The sequence below is a fragment of the Podarcis raffonei genome, chromosome 1 (assembly GCF_027172205.1).
Source record: "Podarcis raffonei isolate rPodRaf1 chromosome 1, rPodRaf1.pri, whole genome shotgun sequence".
Classification (NCBI taxonomy): Eukaryota; Metazoa; Chordata; class Lepidosauria; order Squamata; family Lacertidae; genus Podarcis; species Podarcis raffonei.
The window spans coordinates 46,558,395-46,574,590 of record NC_070602.1 but is presented as its reverse complement, the minus strand read 5'-3'; the positions used below and the strand labels follow the sequence as shown (position 1 = coordinate 46,574,590).

Sequence of the window (16,196 nt, the reverse complement as noted above, 5' to 3'; positions counted from 1 at the left end):
TTCGTTCCGGAGGTCCATTCTTAACCTGAAACTGTTCTTAACGTGAGGTACCACTTTAGCTAATGGGGCCTCCCGCTGCTGCCACCGCACGATTTCTGTTTCTCATCCTGAAGCAAAGTTCTTAACCTGAGGTACTATTTCTGGGTTAGCGGAGTCTGTAACCCGAAGCATCTGTAACCCAAGGTACCACTGTACTTGCAGCTTTCATATGGCAGCCCAGTGTTATCGAAAACTGCATATATGACTGTGTTGTCAAAGTAAGGGAAGTCATTCTTTCTTGATCCAAGTGACGAGAAAAGTGGTAAATTACAGAACTGTCTTCAAGGTTCAAAGACTTCATAGGTAATAGAAGTCTTGAAGTCTGGACTCCCAGACTGCTGATATGCTTCATGCTCATAGAAATGGGGCAGAAGGAGAAAAGACAGAAGAGGGGGAAATCAATCTACATCACAATGTTCTTGCCACTACCATTTTTGACATCCAAACAAACAAGGGCAATTAACCTTCCATCACCTTCACAACTCTGTTCTAAGTGTCACAAGTTTCTCTTAACATACCAGAGATGACAACTGGCAACAGTGCCTTAAAAGAAAGAGCAAGAAAGGAATTCACAATTGTGTTGGTAAAATCTTCAATACAAAAAATAAACTTCTAGGAGAAGGCTGTTCTCTAAACCACGGGAAAGGAACCATTAGGCCAGAAGTGTCATAGAATCATAGAACTGTAGAGTTGGACGAGACCCTGCAGAACATCTAGACCGACCCTCTGCAATGTAGAAATATGCAGGTGTCCCATATGGGAATCGTACCCGCAACCTTGGTGTTATCAGAAGAAGAAGAAGAAGAAGAAGAAGAAGAAGAAGAAGAGGAAGAGGAAGAGGAAGAGGAGGAGGAGTTTGGATTTGATATCCCGCTTTATCACTACCCAAAGGAGTCTCAAAGCGGCTAATATTCTCCTTTCCCTTCCTCCCCGACAACAAACACTCTGTGAGGTGAGAGGGGCTGGGAGACTTCAGGGAAGTGTGACTGACCCAAGGTCACCCAGCAGCTGCATGTGGAGGAGCAGAGACGTGAACCCCGTTCCCCAGATTATGAGACTACCACTCATAACCACTACACCACACTGGCATGCACTGTGTCATGAAATACCTTAGGAATTATCCTATAGCCTCCCCATCTCAGCTCCCTTCCCTAGCCCCAATCAGCAGTTGGGCTTAAGTCAACCTTCACATGAGTGGCAAAGTATTTTATCTAAGCCTAATTACAGTGAATGAGGATTTTCAGCTGCAAGGTAAGAGGAGAAAGGGAAGAAGAGAAAGACAAAAAATACATGGCTCATCACCAGTTCTGGCCAAACCCACATTACCTATGACCTCGCCAATTGCTGACTCCAACCCCATCCATTATAACTCCCAAGAGTTCTCCTCTGGGGAGACAACCCTCATAATCAGAAAGGTTCCCCATCCTTCCTCTAAAGAAGAAGAAGAAGAGGAGGAGTTTGGATTTGATATCCCGCTTTATCACTACCTGAAGGAGTCTCAAAGCGGCTAACATTCTCCTTTCCCTTCCTCCCCCACAACAAACACTCTGTGAGGTGAGTGGGGCTGAGAGACTTCAAAGAAGTATGACTAGCCCAAGGTCACCCAGCAGCTGCATGTGGAGAAGCGGAGACACGAACCCGGTTCCCCAGATTAAGAATCTACTGCTCCTAACCACTACACCACACTGTTTTCTTGCCATTCTCTTTTTGTTCATTAGCAGTTCCTTATTTGTTTATTATATCCCACCATTTCTCCAATTAGCTCGCATAGTTTGGCATACATAGTTCTCTGTGCTTTAATTTAACTCCTCTGTGAGGTAGTTCAGGCCACGACACAATGACTGGTCCAATACCATACAGTAGGATTAATGGCTGAATGGGGATTTGAATCTGGGCCTCCCCAATCCATCTGTCTAGCCACTACACCACTGGCTCTCTTAAGAGTAAGTCTCATGGAAAACTTTTATGCCCCTGCCTCTCATTCTAGCCTACTCATCAATTTTGTCCTCAAGCTTATGTGGCTGGAATATATTTCAAGTTGCTAACATTTTATCTATGCTGTCCACTTCTCTGTAAGTCCCAACATCACACCCGCTATACTCCCCACTTACTGTTGCTGGACTTCAGATCCCGGTGTATAATAGGAACAATTGCTTCATCATGCAGATAGTTCATTCCTCCAGCAATCTGGACAGCCCAATTCACTAGTATGTCTGGTGGGATTCTTTTACCAGACAGCACCCTATTCAGTGACCCTCCACGGGCAAACTCCATGATTAAGCAAAGGTTAGGTTCCTTTAGACATACGCCTTTAAGTGCAATTATGTTGGGGTGTTTTAGCATGGCAAAGAGCTTGGCTTCTTGATGGACATTCTCAATAGCCTCACTGATGTCTTCATCTGGATCATACCGAGCTGCCTTGACGGCAACTTCTTCTCCAAGCCAAATTGCACGATAGACCTTCCCAAAGCCTCCAATTCCAATGATTTCCTCCAGAACCAGCTCAGAGAAGTCAATCTCCCGTACTATAAATGGAGAAACAAAGAAATATAAGTTATTTTAGAATATTAAATATTGTCAGTAGATAGCTTCAGCATTATTCCTTGCCTTAAATAATATTATTCTGCCATTTAAATGTAACAGTTTCGGCTTGTGTCAACAAATTCTTAAGTTCTTATTGCTATCAGAACTTGTCTGGAAAAATTGTACCAAGGTAGTATCATTAAAATGCCCTATGCAATTTTGTTGTAAGCAACAATTCTATATACCTATTTTAGGTCATTTTATAATAAAGTTTTATTGGTGGCTTGAATTATAAAGTTGGATATATTCAGCAAAAATACAATGTTTCGTTGCTAAAAAGATACACACGTTTCACAGGTAGCTACAAATATATAAAAGAAAACAAAATGTATTTCAACTTTTCTTTGCTTGTGCTTAACATGTAGTTATTTCCATCAATATAAGCAATTGTTATAGCAATGAAGTTTTTTGTAAAGGCAGACATCTCCCTTTACTATTCTTTACTACTTTAGTTTACCTTGTACTACTCTTTTCATATGAGAAGCGTCGGCTATAAAAATGTATAGCTGCCAGCAGCCTAATTCAAGTGTGCCAAATAAACAGAACATTTTACATTTTCGTTAACTGGGCAAGTACCACACGTAACCTATTGGAATCAGTACTCATATTTAATGGCACTTTAAGGTTGCAACATGATATAGTACATATACTGCAATAAAACTATGTCAGTATGGTAAGACCTCCCCAGAAAAGGCAGCAGTATTATGAACAATTTGTTTATATTTTAACTCGCCTCCCACCTGAGTTTCAAGGCTGGTTATTTTCAGGTTAGACTACTGCAATGAATTTTATGAAGTGCTGCCCTTGGAGCCTGGTACTATTACACCAGTGTTGTATCAACTGCATTAATTCCCAATTTGTTTCTGGCCACAATTCAGACTACCTCTAATGTTTTAATAGTTTGGGGACTTTATGCTTGAAGGATCAACTCCCCTTGGATAAATCTATCCATATGCTGAAGTCTACATCTACCTCCACCCTGTAAGATGTGGAGGACAGAACACAGGCCTTAAGGCTATAGCACTCAGACTACACAGGACTAGTACGCATCTCTTTTGATGGTTGGTCAATTACATGAAACCTATTGTAGCCCATCTGACTAGGAGTCACTACTGAAGACTCACTAAAAGAGTTCTGAAACTTAAAATACAAAGCCACTCAGGAAATTTATGTTGAGAGAAAAACAGGAAATCTGCATGCCAGTACCAGGAAACATTATTGCCAACTCGCATACTTTCTTCACTTAGGGAAAAGGAAGTCGAAGTGTGTCATAATGCCTGACAGACAGCAGGAAATACAGTTCTGAATTCCCTACTTAAAAGTGCTTGAAATTACATTAAGTCCTTTGGTGAGCTATTTCAGGAGTAGTGAGAAGCTCTATTACATTGAGTAATACTTTGATGTGGCATACCATGGGAGAATTTATCAAACTGTAGGCCAAGGACCACTACTGGCCCTCAGCAGTACGACCTACCCCCATCATGCAGTAGTCTTTTCTACTGTCTTGGGAGTTTGAGCCATTTGGCTGTGCAGATGCTAGCAGCATCAGCTATAAAAGTAGTAGTGTAGTAATCTGGGAAATAGAGAGGAAGGGAATGAGAGGAAAGATGTCATAGGAGAAAGTATTGAAAAGAGGAGGAAGGCTGAAAGAAATTGGCAGTTTGGAAGTGGGTACAGGATACAAGATTGAAAGGAAAATATGGAAGAAATAAAATGTTTCTAGAGATATACAGAGGGTGGGGGAATAGATGAATTATTCACTACTTGAAACTTCTGGATCAGCAACTTCTGGCTAAAAGGGGAAGAGTGAGTCATGATACCTCCAGAGCCAAAGCCTGTGCTTAGCTTGAGGAAAGCTGAACTATGGAACTCCCTATAGCAAGGAAACTGCTGTAGTAAAGAATTTAGCAGTTTCCAAAGAGAAATGAGGCATTAATAGAAAATGGTATCAGTGATTGACATGATCAGCTGACAATCTCCACCTCCACTTTCTTATTGGCTCCGCCCCTGTACCCCTATTTTGGGACTGGTGGGCCTCCATAATTTGGGCCCTGGAAGTGGAATGTCTGCTGTAAGATGCACACTAAACATCTCTTGAGCATTCTTAGAGGGAAACTGAGGATCTAAACCAAACAGTGCTGAAGGGACAGCTCCTTTAATGTTACAAATGGTTGTTAACACGGCAGCCGGTATTCTTAACGGTCTAATGTAACCTTGCTGTTTTTGTGTTCTGAAGTGCCCATGATTTACCCTGCCTCAAATGCAAATAGAGTCTGAAAATAAAACATGGTGCTTTTTTGTGGGGGGAATGTAGGTACAAAAAGCCTAGCACACACCATCTCAGTTACTTTGCAAAATAGTATGTATAAAAAAAAATAGTTTAAATACATATAAAGTCAGTAAGAATGTAATGTTTAAGAGACACTATGCCCTCAGAACTTGCCTTTCACAGTTACTTGCAAACAAGTACTCAAATGACAAACCAATTCAAGCCCTTGTCTCTAAAGTAAAGACCAAGGTATATAACCAGGTCAACTTTTAACAGGTGAGCACTGAGCAGACTGCATGAACAAGTCAAGAGAGATGGGCCTCTGAACCATTAGGTAAGGCTGTGTTGTATGTTTTCCCTCTCTAACATCTACTGGCCTTCTAAGACAGAAAAAGTCTCATATGCAGTTTGTGATAGCAGTTACAGGAACTATGCTGCTGCTAATTGCCTGGTTTCCTGATCCTAATACATCAGTGATAATTTGTCCTATTCCTTTCCTACCTCCTAGAAAGAAACACCAATCCCTGGCCATGAATAATTTATAGATTAAACCCCAAAAGGAAGATACAAAGTTTTACAATCCCTTGCTCACAATATATTTATAATGAAATACTAATATTTCAAATATAATTTCATACAATAGAATAAAAGTCACAATCCTGCATGTTTGTGCTTCAGTTCCTTTGCATCTGCTTGCATTCAAGGACAGCAGTGCAACATCAACATTGACAGAAGGAAGACATCCTCAAAACAAGCCCACTCAAAGGCAGCTGATGCAGAAGAACTGTGAGCAATGGGTTAGATTTAGAAGTATATCCATGTGTAGGGGTGAGAAAAAAGGAAGGCCTACAAGACAGGACATACCCAAAGATACAGGAAGTTGCAGTCTCTTTGCAGCTTTATTGTAAGAAGTAATGTATCTTCCTCATAAACTCTCAAAATATGTTTTCTCTGCCTTCACCTAGCACTGAACTTTAGGCTATGCATTTCTTAACTCCTTCAGAACAAGTTACTTTAAAAATATGTAGTTAGCAAAAGTAAGAGTAGAATGTGGAGAATGAATCACACTGTGATGGATTTGAAAATGGAGAAACACCCTGGACATAACAAGATGTCTGACAATGAAGAAGAATAGTCAGCTGGACAGATGGAAAATGCAGCTATATTCTATAGTTTTCATCTCTACTGAGAGGAAGGACAACTTTTGTTTTCATGAATTATAAGGTAAGCACACATATACCCTCATTCAGTAACAGATGACAGTACTGAAAGCTGTCCTGGGTCTATCACCAGGTAGTTACAGTGAAAATACCATCAGACTGAATAACATTCATCTGACCTGAAGCAGCCTGGCATTTAATTAGCTTATTAAGACACCCAGATGAGAAGGGGGGGGACAGAAGAGCTCTTCACTGGTGTTAAGAGCAAAGCTGAGACAGAAAAAGCAGTGGCAGGATAAATATAACCCAGCGCCCAGTGCCACGCCCCTTCCTTCCCTACCTCTCGAAGCAGCAAGGTATATGGGCAAGTTCGCATCCTTGTAGTTTTGTTAAACAGGGAGAGGTAAAAAAGTAGGTACAGGGAAAACTGCCACCTCTAGGTAAAGATCCCACAATCGATCAAAATGAGCTAAAAATCACATTTGATTAACCCACATGCAGCTTATACACAGTGGCATAGCGTGGGTTGTCAGCACCCGGGGCAAGGCAAGTAATTTGCGCCCCCTAACCCGTGGATTTTAGAGAGAGAGCTGCAAGTGCGCCCCCCCCCATGTTGCGCCCGGTGCAGCCGCCCCCCCTGCACCCCCCACGCTACGCCACTGCTTATACAGATGGCACAGGTCGAAAACTCAAGCCACCTCGTCCTCTAACGCTGAAGGGTCGTCTGCAGCAGGGAGCCCCTGGAGCTGGGAGTCCAGCCTCTCCCAGGAAACAGGGGCCTAAAGGAATTAAGGGATAAGCACTGTTGGCTTCTCCCCCTCCCCACCCCACCCCCGTCATGCCCTCCCCTTCTCCTCCCGCCTTCCCTCTCCTACACTGTATGGCGGGCGTCTGCGAGTAGCGGGACTGGAGCTCGGCGGCGCCCCCCTGGCGGAGGCAGAGACGGCTGCTGCTGCTGCAGCTGCTGGTCACGTAATTGCTGGGGAAGATGCCGACGCGCTGGTCGAGCTGGCCGGTCCACCAGCCTTCGTCTCCGGACACCTGCGAGTCCTGCGAGAGCACCTGCACCACGTCGCCCGGGCGGAGGCTCAGCTCGTCCTCGCCGCACGCCTCGTACTCGAACACGGCCGTCCACAGCAGGCCGCCGCCGCCATCGCACGAGGCCACTCCCGACGCCGCCGTCCTCCAGCTGGCCGTGGCCGCCGCCGCCGCGCCCTCATCCTCTTCGCCGTCCGCGCCGTCCGCCGGCAGCGGCGGGTGAGCGGGGCGGCGCGGGCTGCGGGCTGCGAAAGGCTCCATGCGGGGAGAGGAGGAGGAGGAGGGCGACGAGGGAGCGGCTCCTCCATAAGGGGGGAGGCGCTGCCCGCGGGAGGAGCCGCCGAGAGCTCATGCGGCTGCCGGCGGCAGGTACGACCCTGAGGGGGCGCCTGGGCCTGGAGCGGAGAAGAAGCGCCTCTTCAGCCCGGGTGACGAGGCGGTGGCGGCGGCGGCGACACCCGGCCTCCCCGCCAGAGCCGCGTCTCTCTCAGCCGTCGTCGGCTCCACCACAGGCTGAAGCACCAACCGCGCATCCTGAGGCACCTGACTGACCGGCAAGCCGGAGGAGGAGGGGGAGGGGCGGCCTCTAAGGCCCGCCTACTCGTTCAGATCTCCATCCCCGTTCGCGGTTGCAGCAGTCCTTCAAGCTCCTCCCTTTACCTGATTGAAGACCGGCTGCCCAGCCCCCGCCCCCTGCTTAGCCGCAGCCCACTCAGCCGCGTACAATCCCCGCCCCATAGACTCTTACTCGCACTCCCCCCCCACCCGCACGCGCTCCAAAGTTGCCCTTCCCATTGGTCCGTTCCGCGCCGACGGTGGCTTCCCCTATTGGCTGGAATTTCGCCTTCTCCGCGCAAGGAACTAAGATTGCATCTTGGCTAAATTATCCTTTCCTTCAGCACTTCTCAGATAGAGTATGTACTGGAGCTTTCATTGGGCTGCGAATAAAAGCGCGTGGCTCAGAAAATGAAATACCTGTAGAGGGAAGGAGACGGGGCGGGGAGGGGAGACGCGTTCTATTTGGACGGCTCACAGGAACAACGCTTCTTTGTTTGCCATTGGCTCATTACGGGAAAGTATGTCCAATGGTTGGTCTATAATTCTATATTTCATTCGGCAAGGCCGTGTGGCATCTGCTAGGAAAGCTCAAAGGACTGCAGCTCTCTTACCTCTACTGCCATGAGAATAATTGTGATAATGATTTTTATTAGTTTTCAATTACAATAATCCAATAATAGCCTCATTATATCAATGCCAAAGGACAATACAATTCCCAATGTCAATCATTCAAATACCAAATTACATAATTTAGGTGGCACCCCACGTGCTAGAATTGATGGTTTGATGGTTTTCTTTATTTCTGCAGTCCAAAATCTTATTTCAATTACATTCCAGTCACAATAGTAATCCCTTATACAACAGCTGCAATATTTATAACTTTTACTCGTATTGACGCATTTAATGATTTATAAGTTGACAAGAGAAGACCTCATACTGTATCCTTGTTCTTCCTGTGTATGACATTTATTCTGTCCATGTTGTTTCTTCCTGTCCTTGTAAAATATTATGTCTATCTTGGTTGTTGCTACTGTCCGTCATGCCTTGAGCGGAGTTGGTGTCCCAATGTTATTCCAAAAGTTTCTCCCTCACTGCCACAAGATAATTGGTGCCTTAGTTCCTTGTTTTCAGGCAGCATGTGATACACGTTGGAATACAATTTAAATCCCTATGCACAAGGGTTATCTTTACAAGAACAGTCTCTTAAATGAATGTATATTAAATGCATAGAATTTCAGGCTGATTCATGGGAAACAAAATATATGTGCTGGGTTTTTTAAAGAGATGTATACAAATAAAGAGGAACACCATCAATCTCTTGCTCATGTATGCTATTGAATCGATCTTTCAAAATATGTGATTTCCTCCTTTATGGGTTATTTTATTATGCAAAATACATGTACACCAAAAACATAATATGAAGTTGGTATCATTAACTAGAATTACAAAACCACTAATCTAAAACATGCATTTAACTAAAGAAGGAAATTCTTTGAGGATGTGGTAACTTCCAAAGCATCCCTACACAACAATGATCAGCAATCTGTTTCTCCAATTCCTCTAGTCTAGCAAAATACTGTACTTTAATAACTAAAAAAATAAGCAGCACTGCCTTCTTGTGGTTGACATTGCAATAGCTTTTCAAACCTGATGTAAGAATTGTTTTTCTTGGCAAAGCAGAAAAAGACTGCAGTCCTCAAGTGGGCATCAATGCAAGCTCAGTTCACATTAGTGGAACTTTTCTTGTGCAGCACTGGAGGACGGGTAGAAACTATTCTTAATTAAATTGTACTTACCAATAGACAAACAGGGAAATTAAATCTAGAATTGCTTTCCTCACCTTCTTAAGTTAAATACTGTCCTAGTAGCAGGCTGCAGAAGATCCCATTGCTCAATGACAGTTTAGGGGCCTGAGGTTTGATTGGGAGGGAGCGAGGACTTAGAGGCACAAGTGCCATAGCGCAGCAGTAAAGCATTTGGTTTCTATGCAGAAGATCACAGGTTCAATCCCCAGCATCTCCAGGCAGCACTGGGAATATCCCTACTCTGAAACCCTAGAGCAGTGGTCTTCAAACTTTTTTCTCTAAGCCACACTTTCAGAATAAAAATTTGCTTGCGCCACACCTATTTTTGTATTGATAAGACATACATTGGAAAACAAAACTGGTTGCTGAAGTTACTGGAGGCAAAGCTGATATAATGGATTAGAGGAAAACTCATTGCTGACATTTATATAATAATTAGACAACCCATTTTGGACTTTTTTGTAAAAAATAAAATGAATTAATTTGAGACATTTGGGTCTGAAGATTGGGAAAATATTGCTTAACAGAAAGTAAAGCAGTTGGATTCATCCTAGAGCAGGAGTCAGCAAACTTTTTCAGCAGGGGGTGGTCCACTGTCCCTCAGACCTTGGGGGGGGGCCGCACTATATTTTGGAGGAAAAATGAACAAATTCCTCTGCCCCACAAATAACCCAGAGATGCATTTTAAATAAAAGCACACATTCTACTCATATAAAAACACCAGGCAGGCCCCACAAATAACCCAGATATGTATTTTAAATAAAAGAACACATTCTACTCATGTAAAAACATGCTGATTCCCAGACCGTCCACGGGCTGGATTGAGCAGGTGATTGGGCCGGATCCAGCCCCTGGGCCTTAGTTTGCCACCCATGTAGTGATTGTTTTGAATGATTTCTTTTATGTAACCAACAGGTGGAAATTGGTAATCCGTCTTTCTTTCTTTCTTTCTTTCTTTCTTTATTCTATCCTTTCCTTATTCCTTCTTTTTTGTTTTTCTTTGGTGTCCCCTGCTCTGGGCTGTTATTAGGGTCCAAGAATTACACACAGATGAAGGTGGTGGATGGACCCTGAGTGAGAGGCAGGGAAGGGAAGACCTCCCAGAGTGAGAGCCTGGGAGAAGAAAGGAAAGCTCCCAGGTGAGAGCTGGGAGGGTCCATCTCTTTCTGTGAGAGAGACAAGTGTTAAGACTTACCTATGAGAGAGAATTCTGTGTTTTCTTTTTATTTCTCTTTTTTTTTGTTATTTAGATTGGCTTCTTCTTGTATGCTGAAAAAGCTTTAATAAAATCTTATTTTTAAAGAGGAAAACAAAAAGAAACAACTCCTAACAGTGCCTGAATTATATAACATAGAACACAACCGCTTTATAATATGATCATGTGACATCCAAAAAGTATAAAACAATGCAGCTACTTAAGAACAGGAATCATTCCTAAAATTTAATTTTAGTCGTACCTTGGTTCTTGAACGCCTTGTGACTCAAATGTTTTGGCTCCCAAACGCCACAAACCCGGAAGTGAGTGTTCCAGTTTGCGAACGTTTTTTGGAAGCCGAACGTCCGATGCAGCTTCCACTGCTTCCAATGAATTGCAGCAAACTCCTTTTTTTTCAAGTTGTGTTTTATACAGATCAGTTTCATTTGCTGTGAGACATTAGTGTTGCACGCAGTATTAGGTTAGGAAGAAAAGGGGGGAAGAGGGGGAAAGGGGGAAAGGGGGATGGTGAGTGGGGTGGGGTCAGGTGGTTATGCTTCTATTCTTCTACTTAGTATATGTGTGGGTTTTTGTGTCAGCATCACTTATATGGGTTCTCTTACTATTTGCTTGTTGTATTTCCTTATGCATCCTATGTTTTTATGTTGTAGCTCCAGCTCTGGGATTGATTTTAATGATTATAAATCACATAAGTAAATGTAACTGAAGATTCTGCAGTGCACTCTTCATTCACATGGAGAGCCCCGATACATGCATGAATCTGGGTTTTTGCACTGCTTCCAATGTAAACTCAGAATTTACCCCAGAGTTTTCTGCAATATCCTAGACATAAGAGAAATCTGGGGCACCCACTCAGTTTGCAGGGAGACCTACAGCCTATGGTGGTTAAAAAAAATTAAAAAATTAAAACCATGTTAAACCAGCCCTGACTTCAGCAAAAAAAGAAAAAAGAAAAGTTGGAAGTTCCTTAGTTGATTATAATGTACACTAGCAGAATTCCTGACCTGGAAACTAAAGTAAGAGCGGTCTCATCAAAGCAGGAATCCTGAAGCAAACAGAAGCCAGATGCCTCGAGCACATTTCACAGTCTTTTCTGATAAAATTAATTTGCACTCATTTGTGTAAGAAAGCATAAATAATTTAAGAACCATTACTGTAGGTCATGGTAGAGTTTTATGTGGGCCGCAGAACACGTAATGACAACTGTATTTAGTAGCACTAATGCAAGAAAAACACTGTTAGAAGTATTTATACATTTCTTTACTGGATCAGGCCCACATGGAACAAGAGAGCTTGACCAAAAGTCGCCTCCCGCCCCCGTTTCATCATTTTGACTTTTTATAATGTTTATGTTACTAAAATTTATTCACTCTGCATTCCAGATCCCCGTTATGCCAAGCTGTGTAGGGTTTCCATTGAGCAGAGGCAATTCTCTGCTCACTTCTGCTGGCTCAGCCAGCCTCCTGTCAGTACAGACCTCCCCCATGCACTCACCAAACGGGTGGTTCCCTGTCAGGGGACCCTGAGGGAAGGTCTTGAAATGGGGCATGCTGAAGGCAGGGTGGGATTGGTTGGCATCCGTCTGTCTTGGGAGACTATGGAAGAGTGCGCCTCCGGGGGTGAAGTCAAGCTGTTGGAGAATTACAGCACCTGCCAAGGCTGTAGAGACCAATAAGGGAGAGACAGGTTTTGTTGCAGATGAAGTTGGGGCAGATGAAGGGGTCTGTTTGTGCTGATTCAGGTGTAGCATGGTGTTTCTTCTCTCTGCACTCCTGCCAGCAGCCATTTCTCTTCTGGCCACTGCTGTGGTTACACTACCAGTCTGTCTCCAGGTGCTGCGGTCATCTGCAAGGCATTTTTTGCAGGCAGGAGACGGAGCTGAAAATGAGCACAATGGCCCTCTTCCCACTTGTGATTCTTGACAAGTGGTATTCAGAGGCGTAGCACCTCAAATACGGAAGCATTATTCTTGTCAGGCTTCAGGGAATCTGATTCCCCTCCCTCACGGCATACTGCCAGTAATTGACAAGAAGCTCTTACCAAGATATTTTATTCAATACTCACAGAGAGAGATGTATAAATGCCGTCTCTCAGATAATGGCATTGCTCCAAGTAAAGTCCCACCCCCTCCGTCTCTCCTATTGGCCCGATTGGCTTGCTCTGCCACTGCCTGGGAGACAGGGAGGTCTGGCATGCTTTCCAATGACACTGAGCCTGTCAGCTGTCTCTCCCCTGGTGCTTTCTCTTCCTCCTGCTCCTCTCTCAATATTTCCCAGCTTCTCCCCTCTGTAGCCTCTGAACTGTGACCTTCTGCAAACCACTGTTGTAAATCTATGCCAGGCATAGGCAAACTTGGACCTCCAGGTGTTTTGGGACTACACTTCCCATCATCCCTGACCACTGGTCCTGCTAGCTAGGGATCATGGGAGTTGTAGTCCCAAAACATCTGGAGGGCCGAGTTTGCCTATGCCTGATCTCCCTCTTCTCTGGGAAGTGCAGGAGGAGGGCAGTCTCCACCATTCTTCCTCTGACAATTCTGCATGGGTTGTGTTCAACTTACCTTCATTCAGAGTGGACACACTGAAATTAATAACCATGATTAACATGTCTCTTCAATCACAAATTACTCATTCCTTGGCGCATGCATTGAAATGTAAATTGAATGCGAGAAGGGGCTGTTGCTGTGGGATCCAGCACCCAACACTGGTGGATAAGTTCCTTTGTCCTTTTAAGAGACACCCTAATCCTGGAGACAGGTCAGTGATTTGTATGCTGTATGGTAGTCATCTGCTCTGGAGACTCTCAAGGAGCCTAATATGGATCCCTGGGCTTATGCATGCTATCCAAGGCTTATGAACTTCAAATAAATGCAGCAGATCTAATCATTCTTAAGCATGGTATAAGTCTGGAGCCAAACTATAAGACACCAACTTTACTCAATTATCTATTTAAAAAATGAGAAACTACTGCCTGAGAGAAGAGGATATTTGAAAATTATATTCCATTTTAAAAATAGAATGTAAGTGGATTAACTTACTGCTCAGGATAATAAACATTGGACTACAACAATAAAGCGGTAGTCTAATAGTCATAACAGTTATTTTTCAGTTATTGTAAATGAGCAGTTAGCATTCGCCTGCTGTCTTTTTTAATATGGAAATACCAGCTGAAATTGTTTGCACTGTTAATTAAAGGTTGCTATGCAATTATATGACTCTTCTAAGCTCCCCCCACCATAAATGTGAGTTTTATGTTTGCCTAGCAACTAAAATCCAACATAGTCTGTTATCCCTTTTACCTTCTGCATGGTTCTAACTACTGATACACTGTATTAGGGAATTTATTTCACCCCTTTCTAGTTAAGACATAGTCTATAGCAGCTTTTGATAGCAAAATAATCACATAACAGTATTTTCTGCATAGGTCTAGTCATATATTTCAGTTTAGATGGAATAATGAAATAAATTTATAGTTACATTATGAGTTCTTTTATGTTTCTTTTTATGTTCTACACACAATGCCCTAATGTTACCAGCATTATTTCAGTCTTTTTTTATCTGAAAAGAAAATAAGCCAGAGATCCAGTGGATCATTAGTATTATTCCTCAAGCTTGATGACAACTGCTCACACAGCAATTAACTTTCCCTCACAGAGAAGGGTGGAAATGTAAAAATGTTATTTGCTGGATTAAGCCCCTTACTCATAAATCATGGACTTGTAAGCTATTCCTCTGTGGATGTTGCATACTGAGTAGTCACAGGCTTGTTGCTTGCCCAATCTGTCTTTTCTTAAACTTTGCTTTCAAGAAGATAAGTGCACAACATGACATTTCCAGTAACCTTTCAGAATTCATTTTTGGCTATTGTTCTCAGTGGAAGTGGAAATCTTCTAACCAGCAGGAGTTTTCCTTAATTGGCTACTCTAGTCTTAAAGGACCTCAATTAACCCAGTAGAAGACTGAAACTCTGTGTGTGAAGACATGTTAATGAAAGAAAACAGTTGACAGGTAGCTGCATAAAGGGCTAATCCTTTGCCCTCCTGGAAGTATAGCAACATGACATTCTGATCTGTTCAGCCCTGCAGTGAGTTCCGCCAGTTCTCATCCAGGCTGTTTTTCAGTGTCCTGGATCAACATGTAATTCCAATTTGGGTTCCACATTTCCCCTTCATCCTTGTATTGTTACTGGCCACCCCAATCTTTGCCGAGTGGTGCATGAGATTCCAAGGGGCCTTGGAACTCTTTGGGGGAAATGAGGCATGGTGGAGTCTGCTGTGTCTTTGAAATATGATTTATTTACACCAGAAGCTTTTAATGGAGAGAGATGTCACAGCATTCGCATCTCAGAAAGAGCCCATCCTTCAAAGCAGCCTAGCATTGAATTCCCAGACATCTCTGTGCCTCTCTCCCAGCCTGCCTTCAGTCAGCCCACCAAGATGGTTCTGGCCTTCACAGCAGCTCATTGAGTTCCCCTCCTTCTTTCCCAACCTCTAAATTTCAAAAGGGCATATTTTTCATGCCTCCTGTAACCTCACCATCCCAACTCTGCTATTTACTCAGAGCAGAGGGTCAATGACTGACCATTGTCCAGTAATTACACCTTGATGGTTCTTCTGCCCAAGAATTTCCTGGTTTTGCATGCATAAATATAATGTCTGGCGTCTTCCCTCCAAATATTATCTAAATAAATTCTACAATTTATTAATTTCTAACATTCTCTAACTCTAGCAGTTGTGGGTGGTCTTGCACCCCCAAACTCTGTTACCCTAGATCTAGAAACAGTATTAAGGTGGTATAGTCCACATCCATTTATTTCTAGCTCATCAGAACACAGTTACATACACACAGTAAGGTAAAGGGACCCCTGACCATTAGGTCCAGTTGCAGACGACTCTGGGGTTGTAGCGCTCATCTTGCTCTATTGGCCGAGGGAGCCGGCATAAAGCTTCCAGGTCATGTGGCCAGCATGACTAAGCCGCTTCTGGCAAAACCAGAGCAGCGCACGGAAACGCCGTTTACCTTCCTGCCGGAGCGGTACCTATTTATCTACTTGCACACAGTAGTGGCTGGCATATATTGAACCTGGCAGGGCTGCTAAGAAACCAAGGGGGCGTATAGCCATGAGACCACAGGGGTATGGTCAGTTGTTCTGGTTTGCTTCCCATCTGCCCCCCCTCCCGGATTTTTTAAAAGATATATACATTATAGATACTGTGGACACTTTTACCCTCACCAGTATCCTGTAAAGTAAATCAGAGTGCATTTTTCACAAAAAATAAAAAAGAACAGCAGCAGAACCTTGAAGACCAATGGATTGTGGCATAAGATTTCTTGAGCTACAGTCAACTTCACCAGCTCCATCATTCTTGGAAATAAATGAAAACATATGTAATAATACTATTGTGAGTTGGGGGGGGGGATTCTATTGTTGAATTAGCCAGGCTAGCTTATTGGTAATGGCCCCAGTTACTGGGTTGTGAGAAAGACAAAGGCCAGACTAGTGTGTAAGAGAACTGGGCTAGAAGGCGG

General features: G+C 43.5%; 1 protein-coding gene across 4 annotated transcripts in view; it reads right to left on the bottom strand.

Annotated features, from left to right (window-relative positions):
• The window catches only part of MAP3K9 (mitogen-activated protein kinase kinase kinase 9), a 39,936-nt gene extending 32,408 nt beyond the window's left edge, over window positions 1–7,528 (bottom strand). For all 4 annotated transcript variants that reach the window (XM_053384575.1, XM_053384582.1, XM_053384591.1 and 1 more), the window contains exons 1-2: window positions 6,927–7,528; window positions 2,151–2,564 (exon numbers count right to left, since the gene is read on the bottom strand). In XM_053384575.1, coding sequence (XP_053240550.1) covers window positions 2,151–2,564; window positions 6,927–7,350 — 838 coding nt within the window. In that variant the 5' untranslated portion in view covers window positions 7,351–7,528. The remainder of the gene's footprint in view (window positions 1–2,150; window positions 2,565–6,926) is intronic.
• Window positions 7,529–16,196: the final 8,668 nt, after the last annotated feature.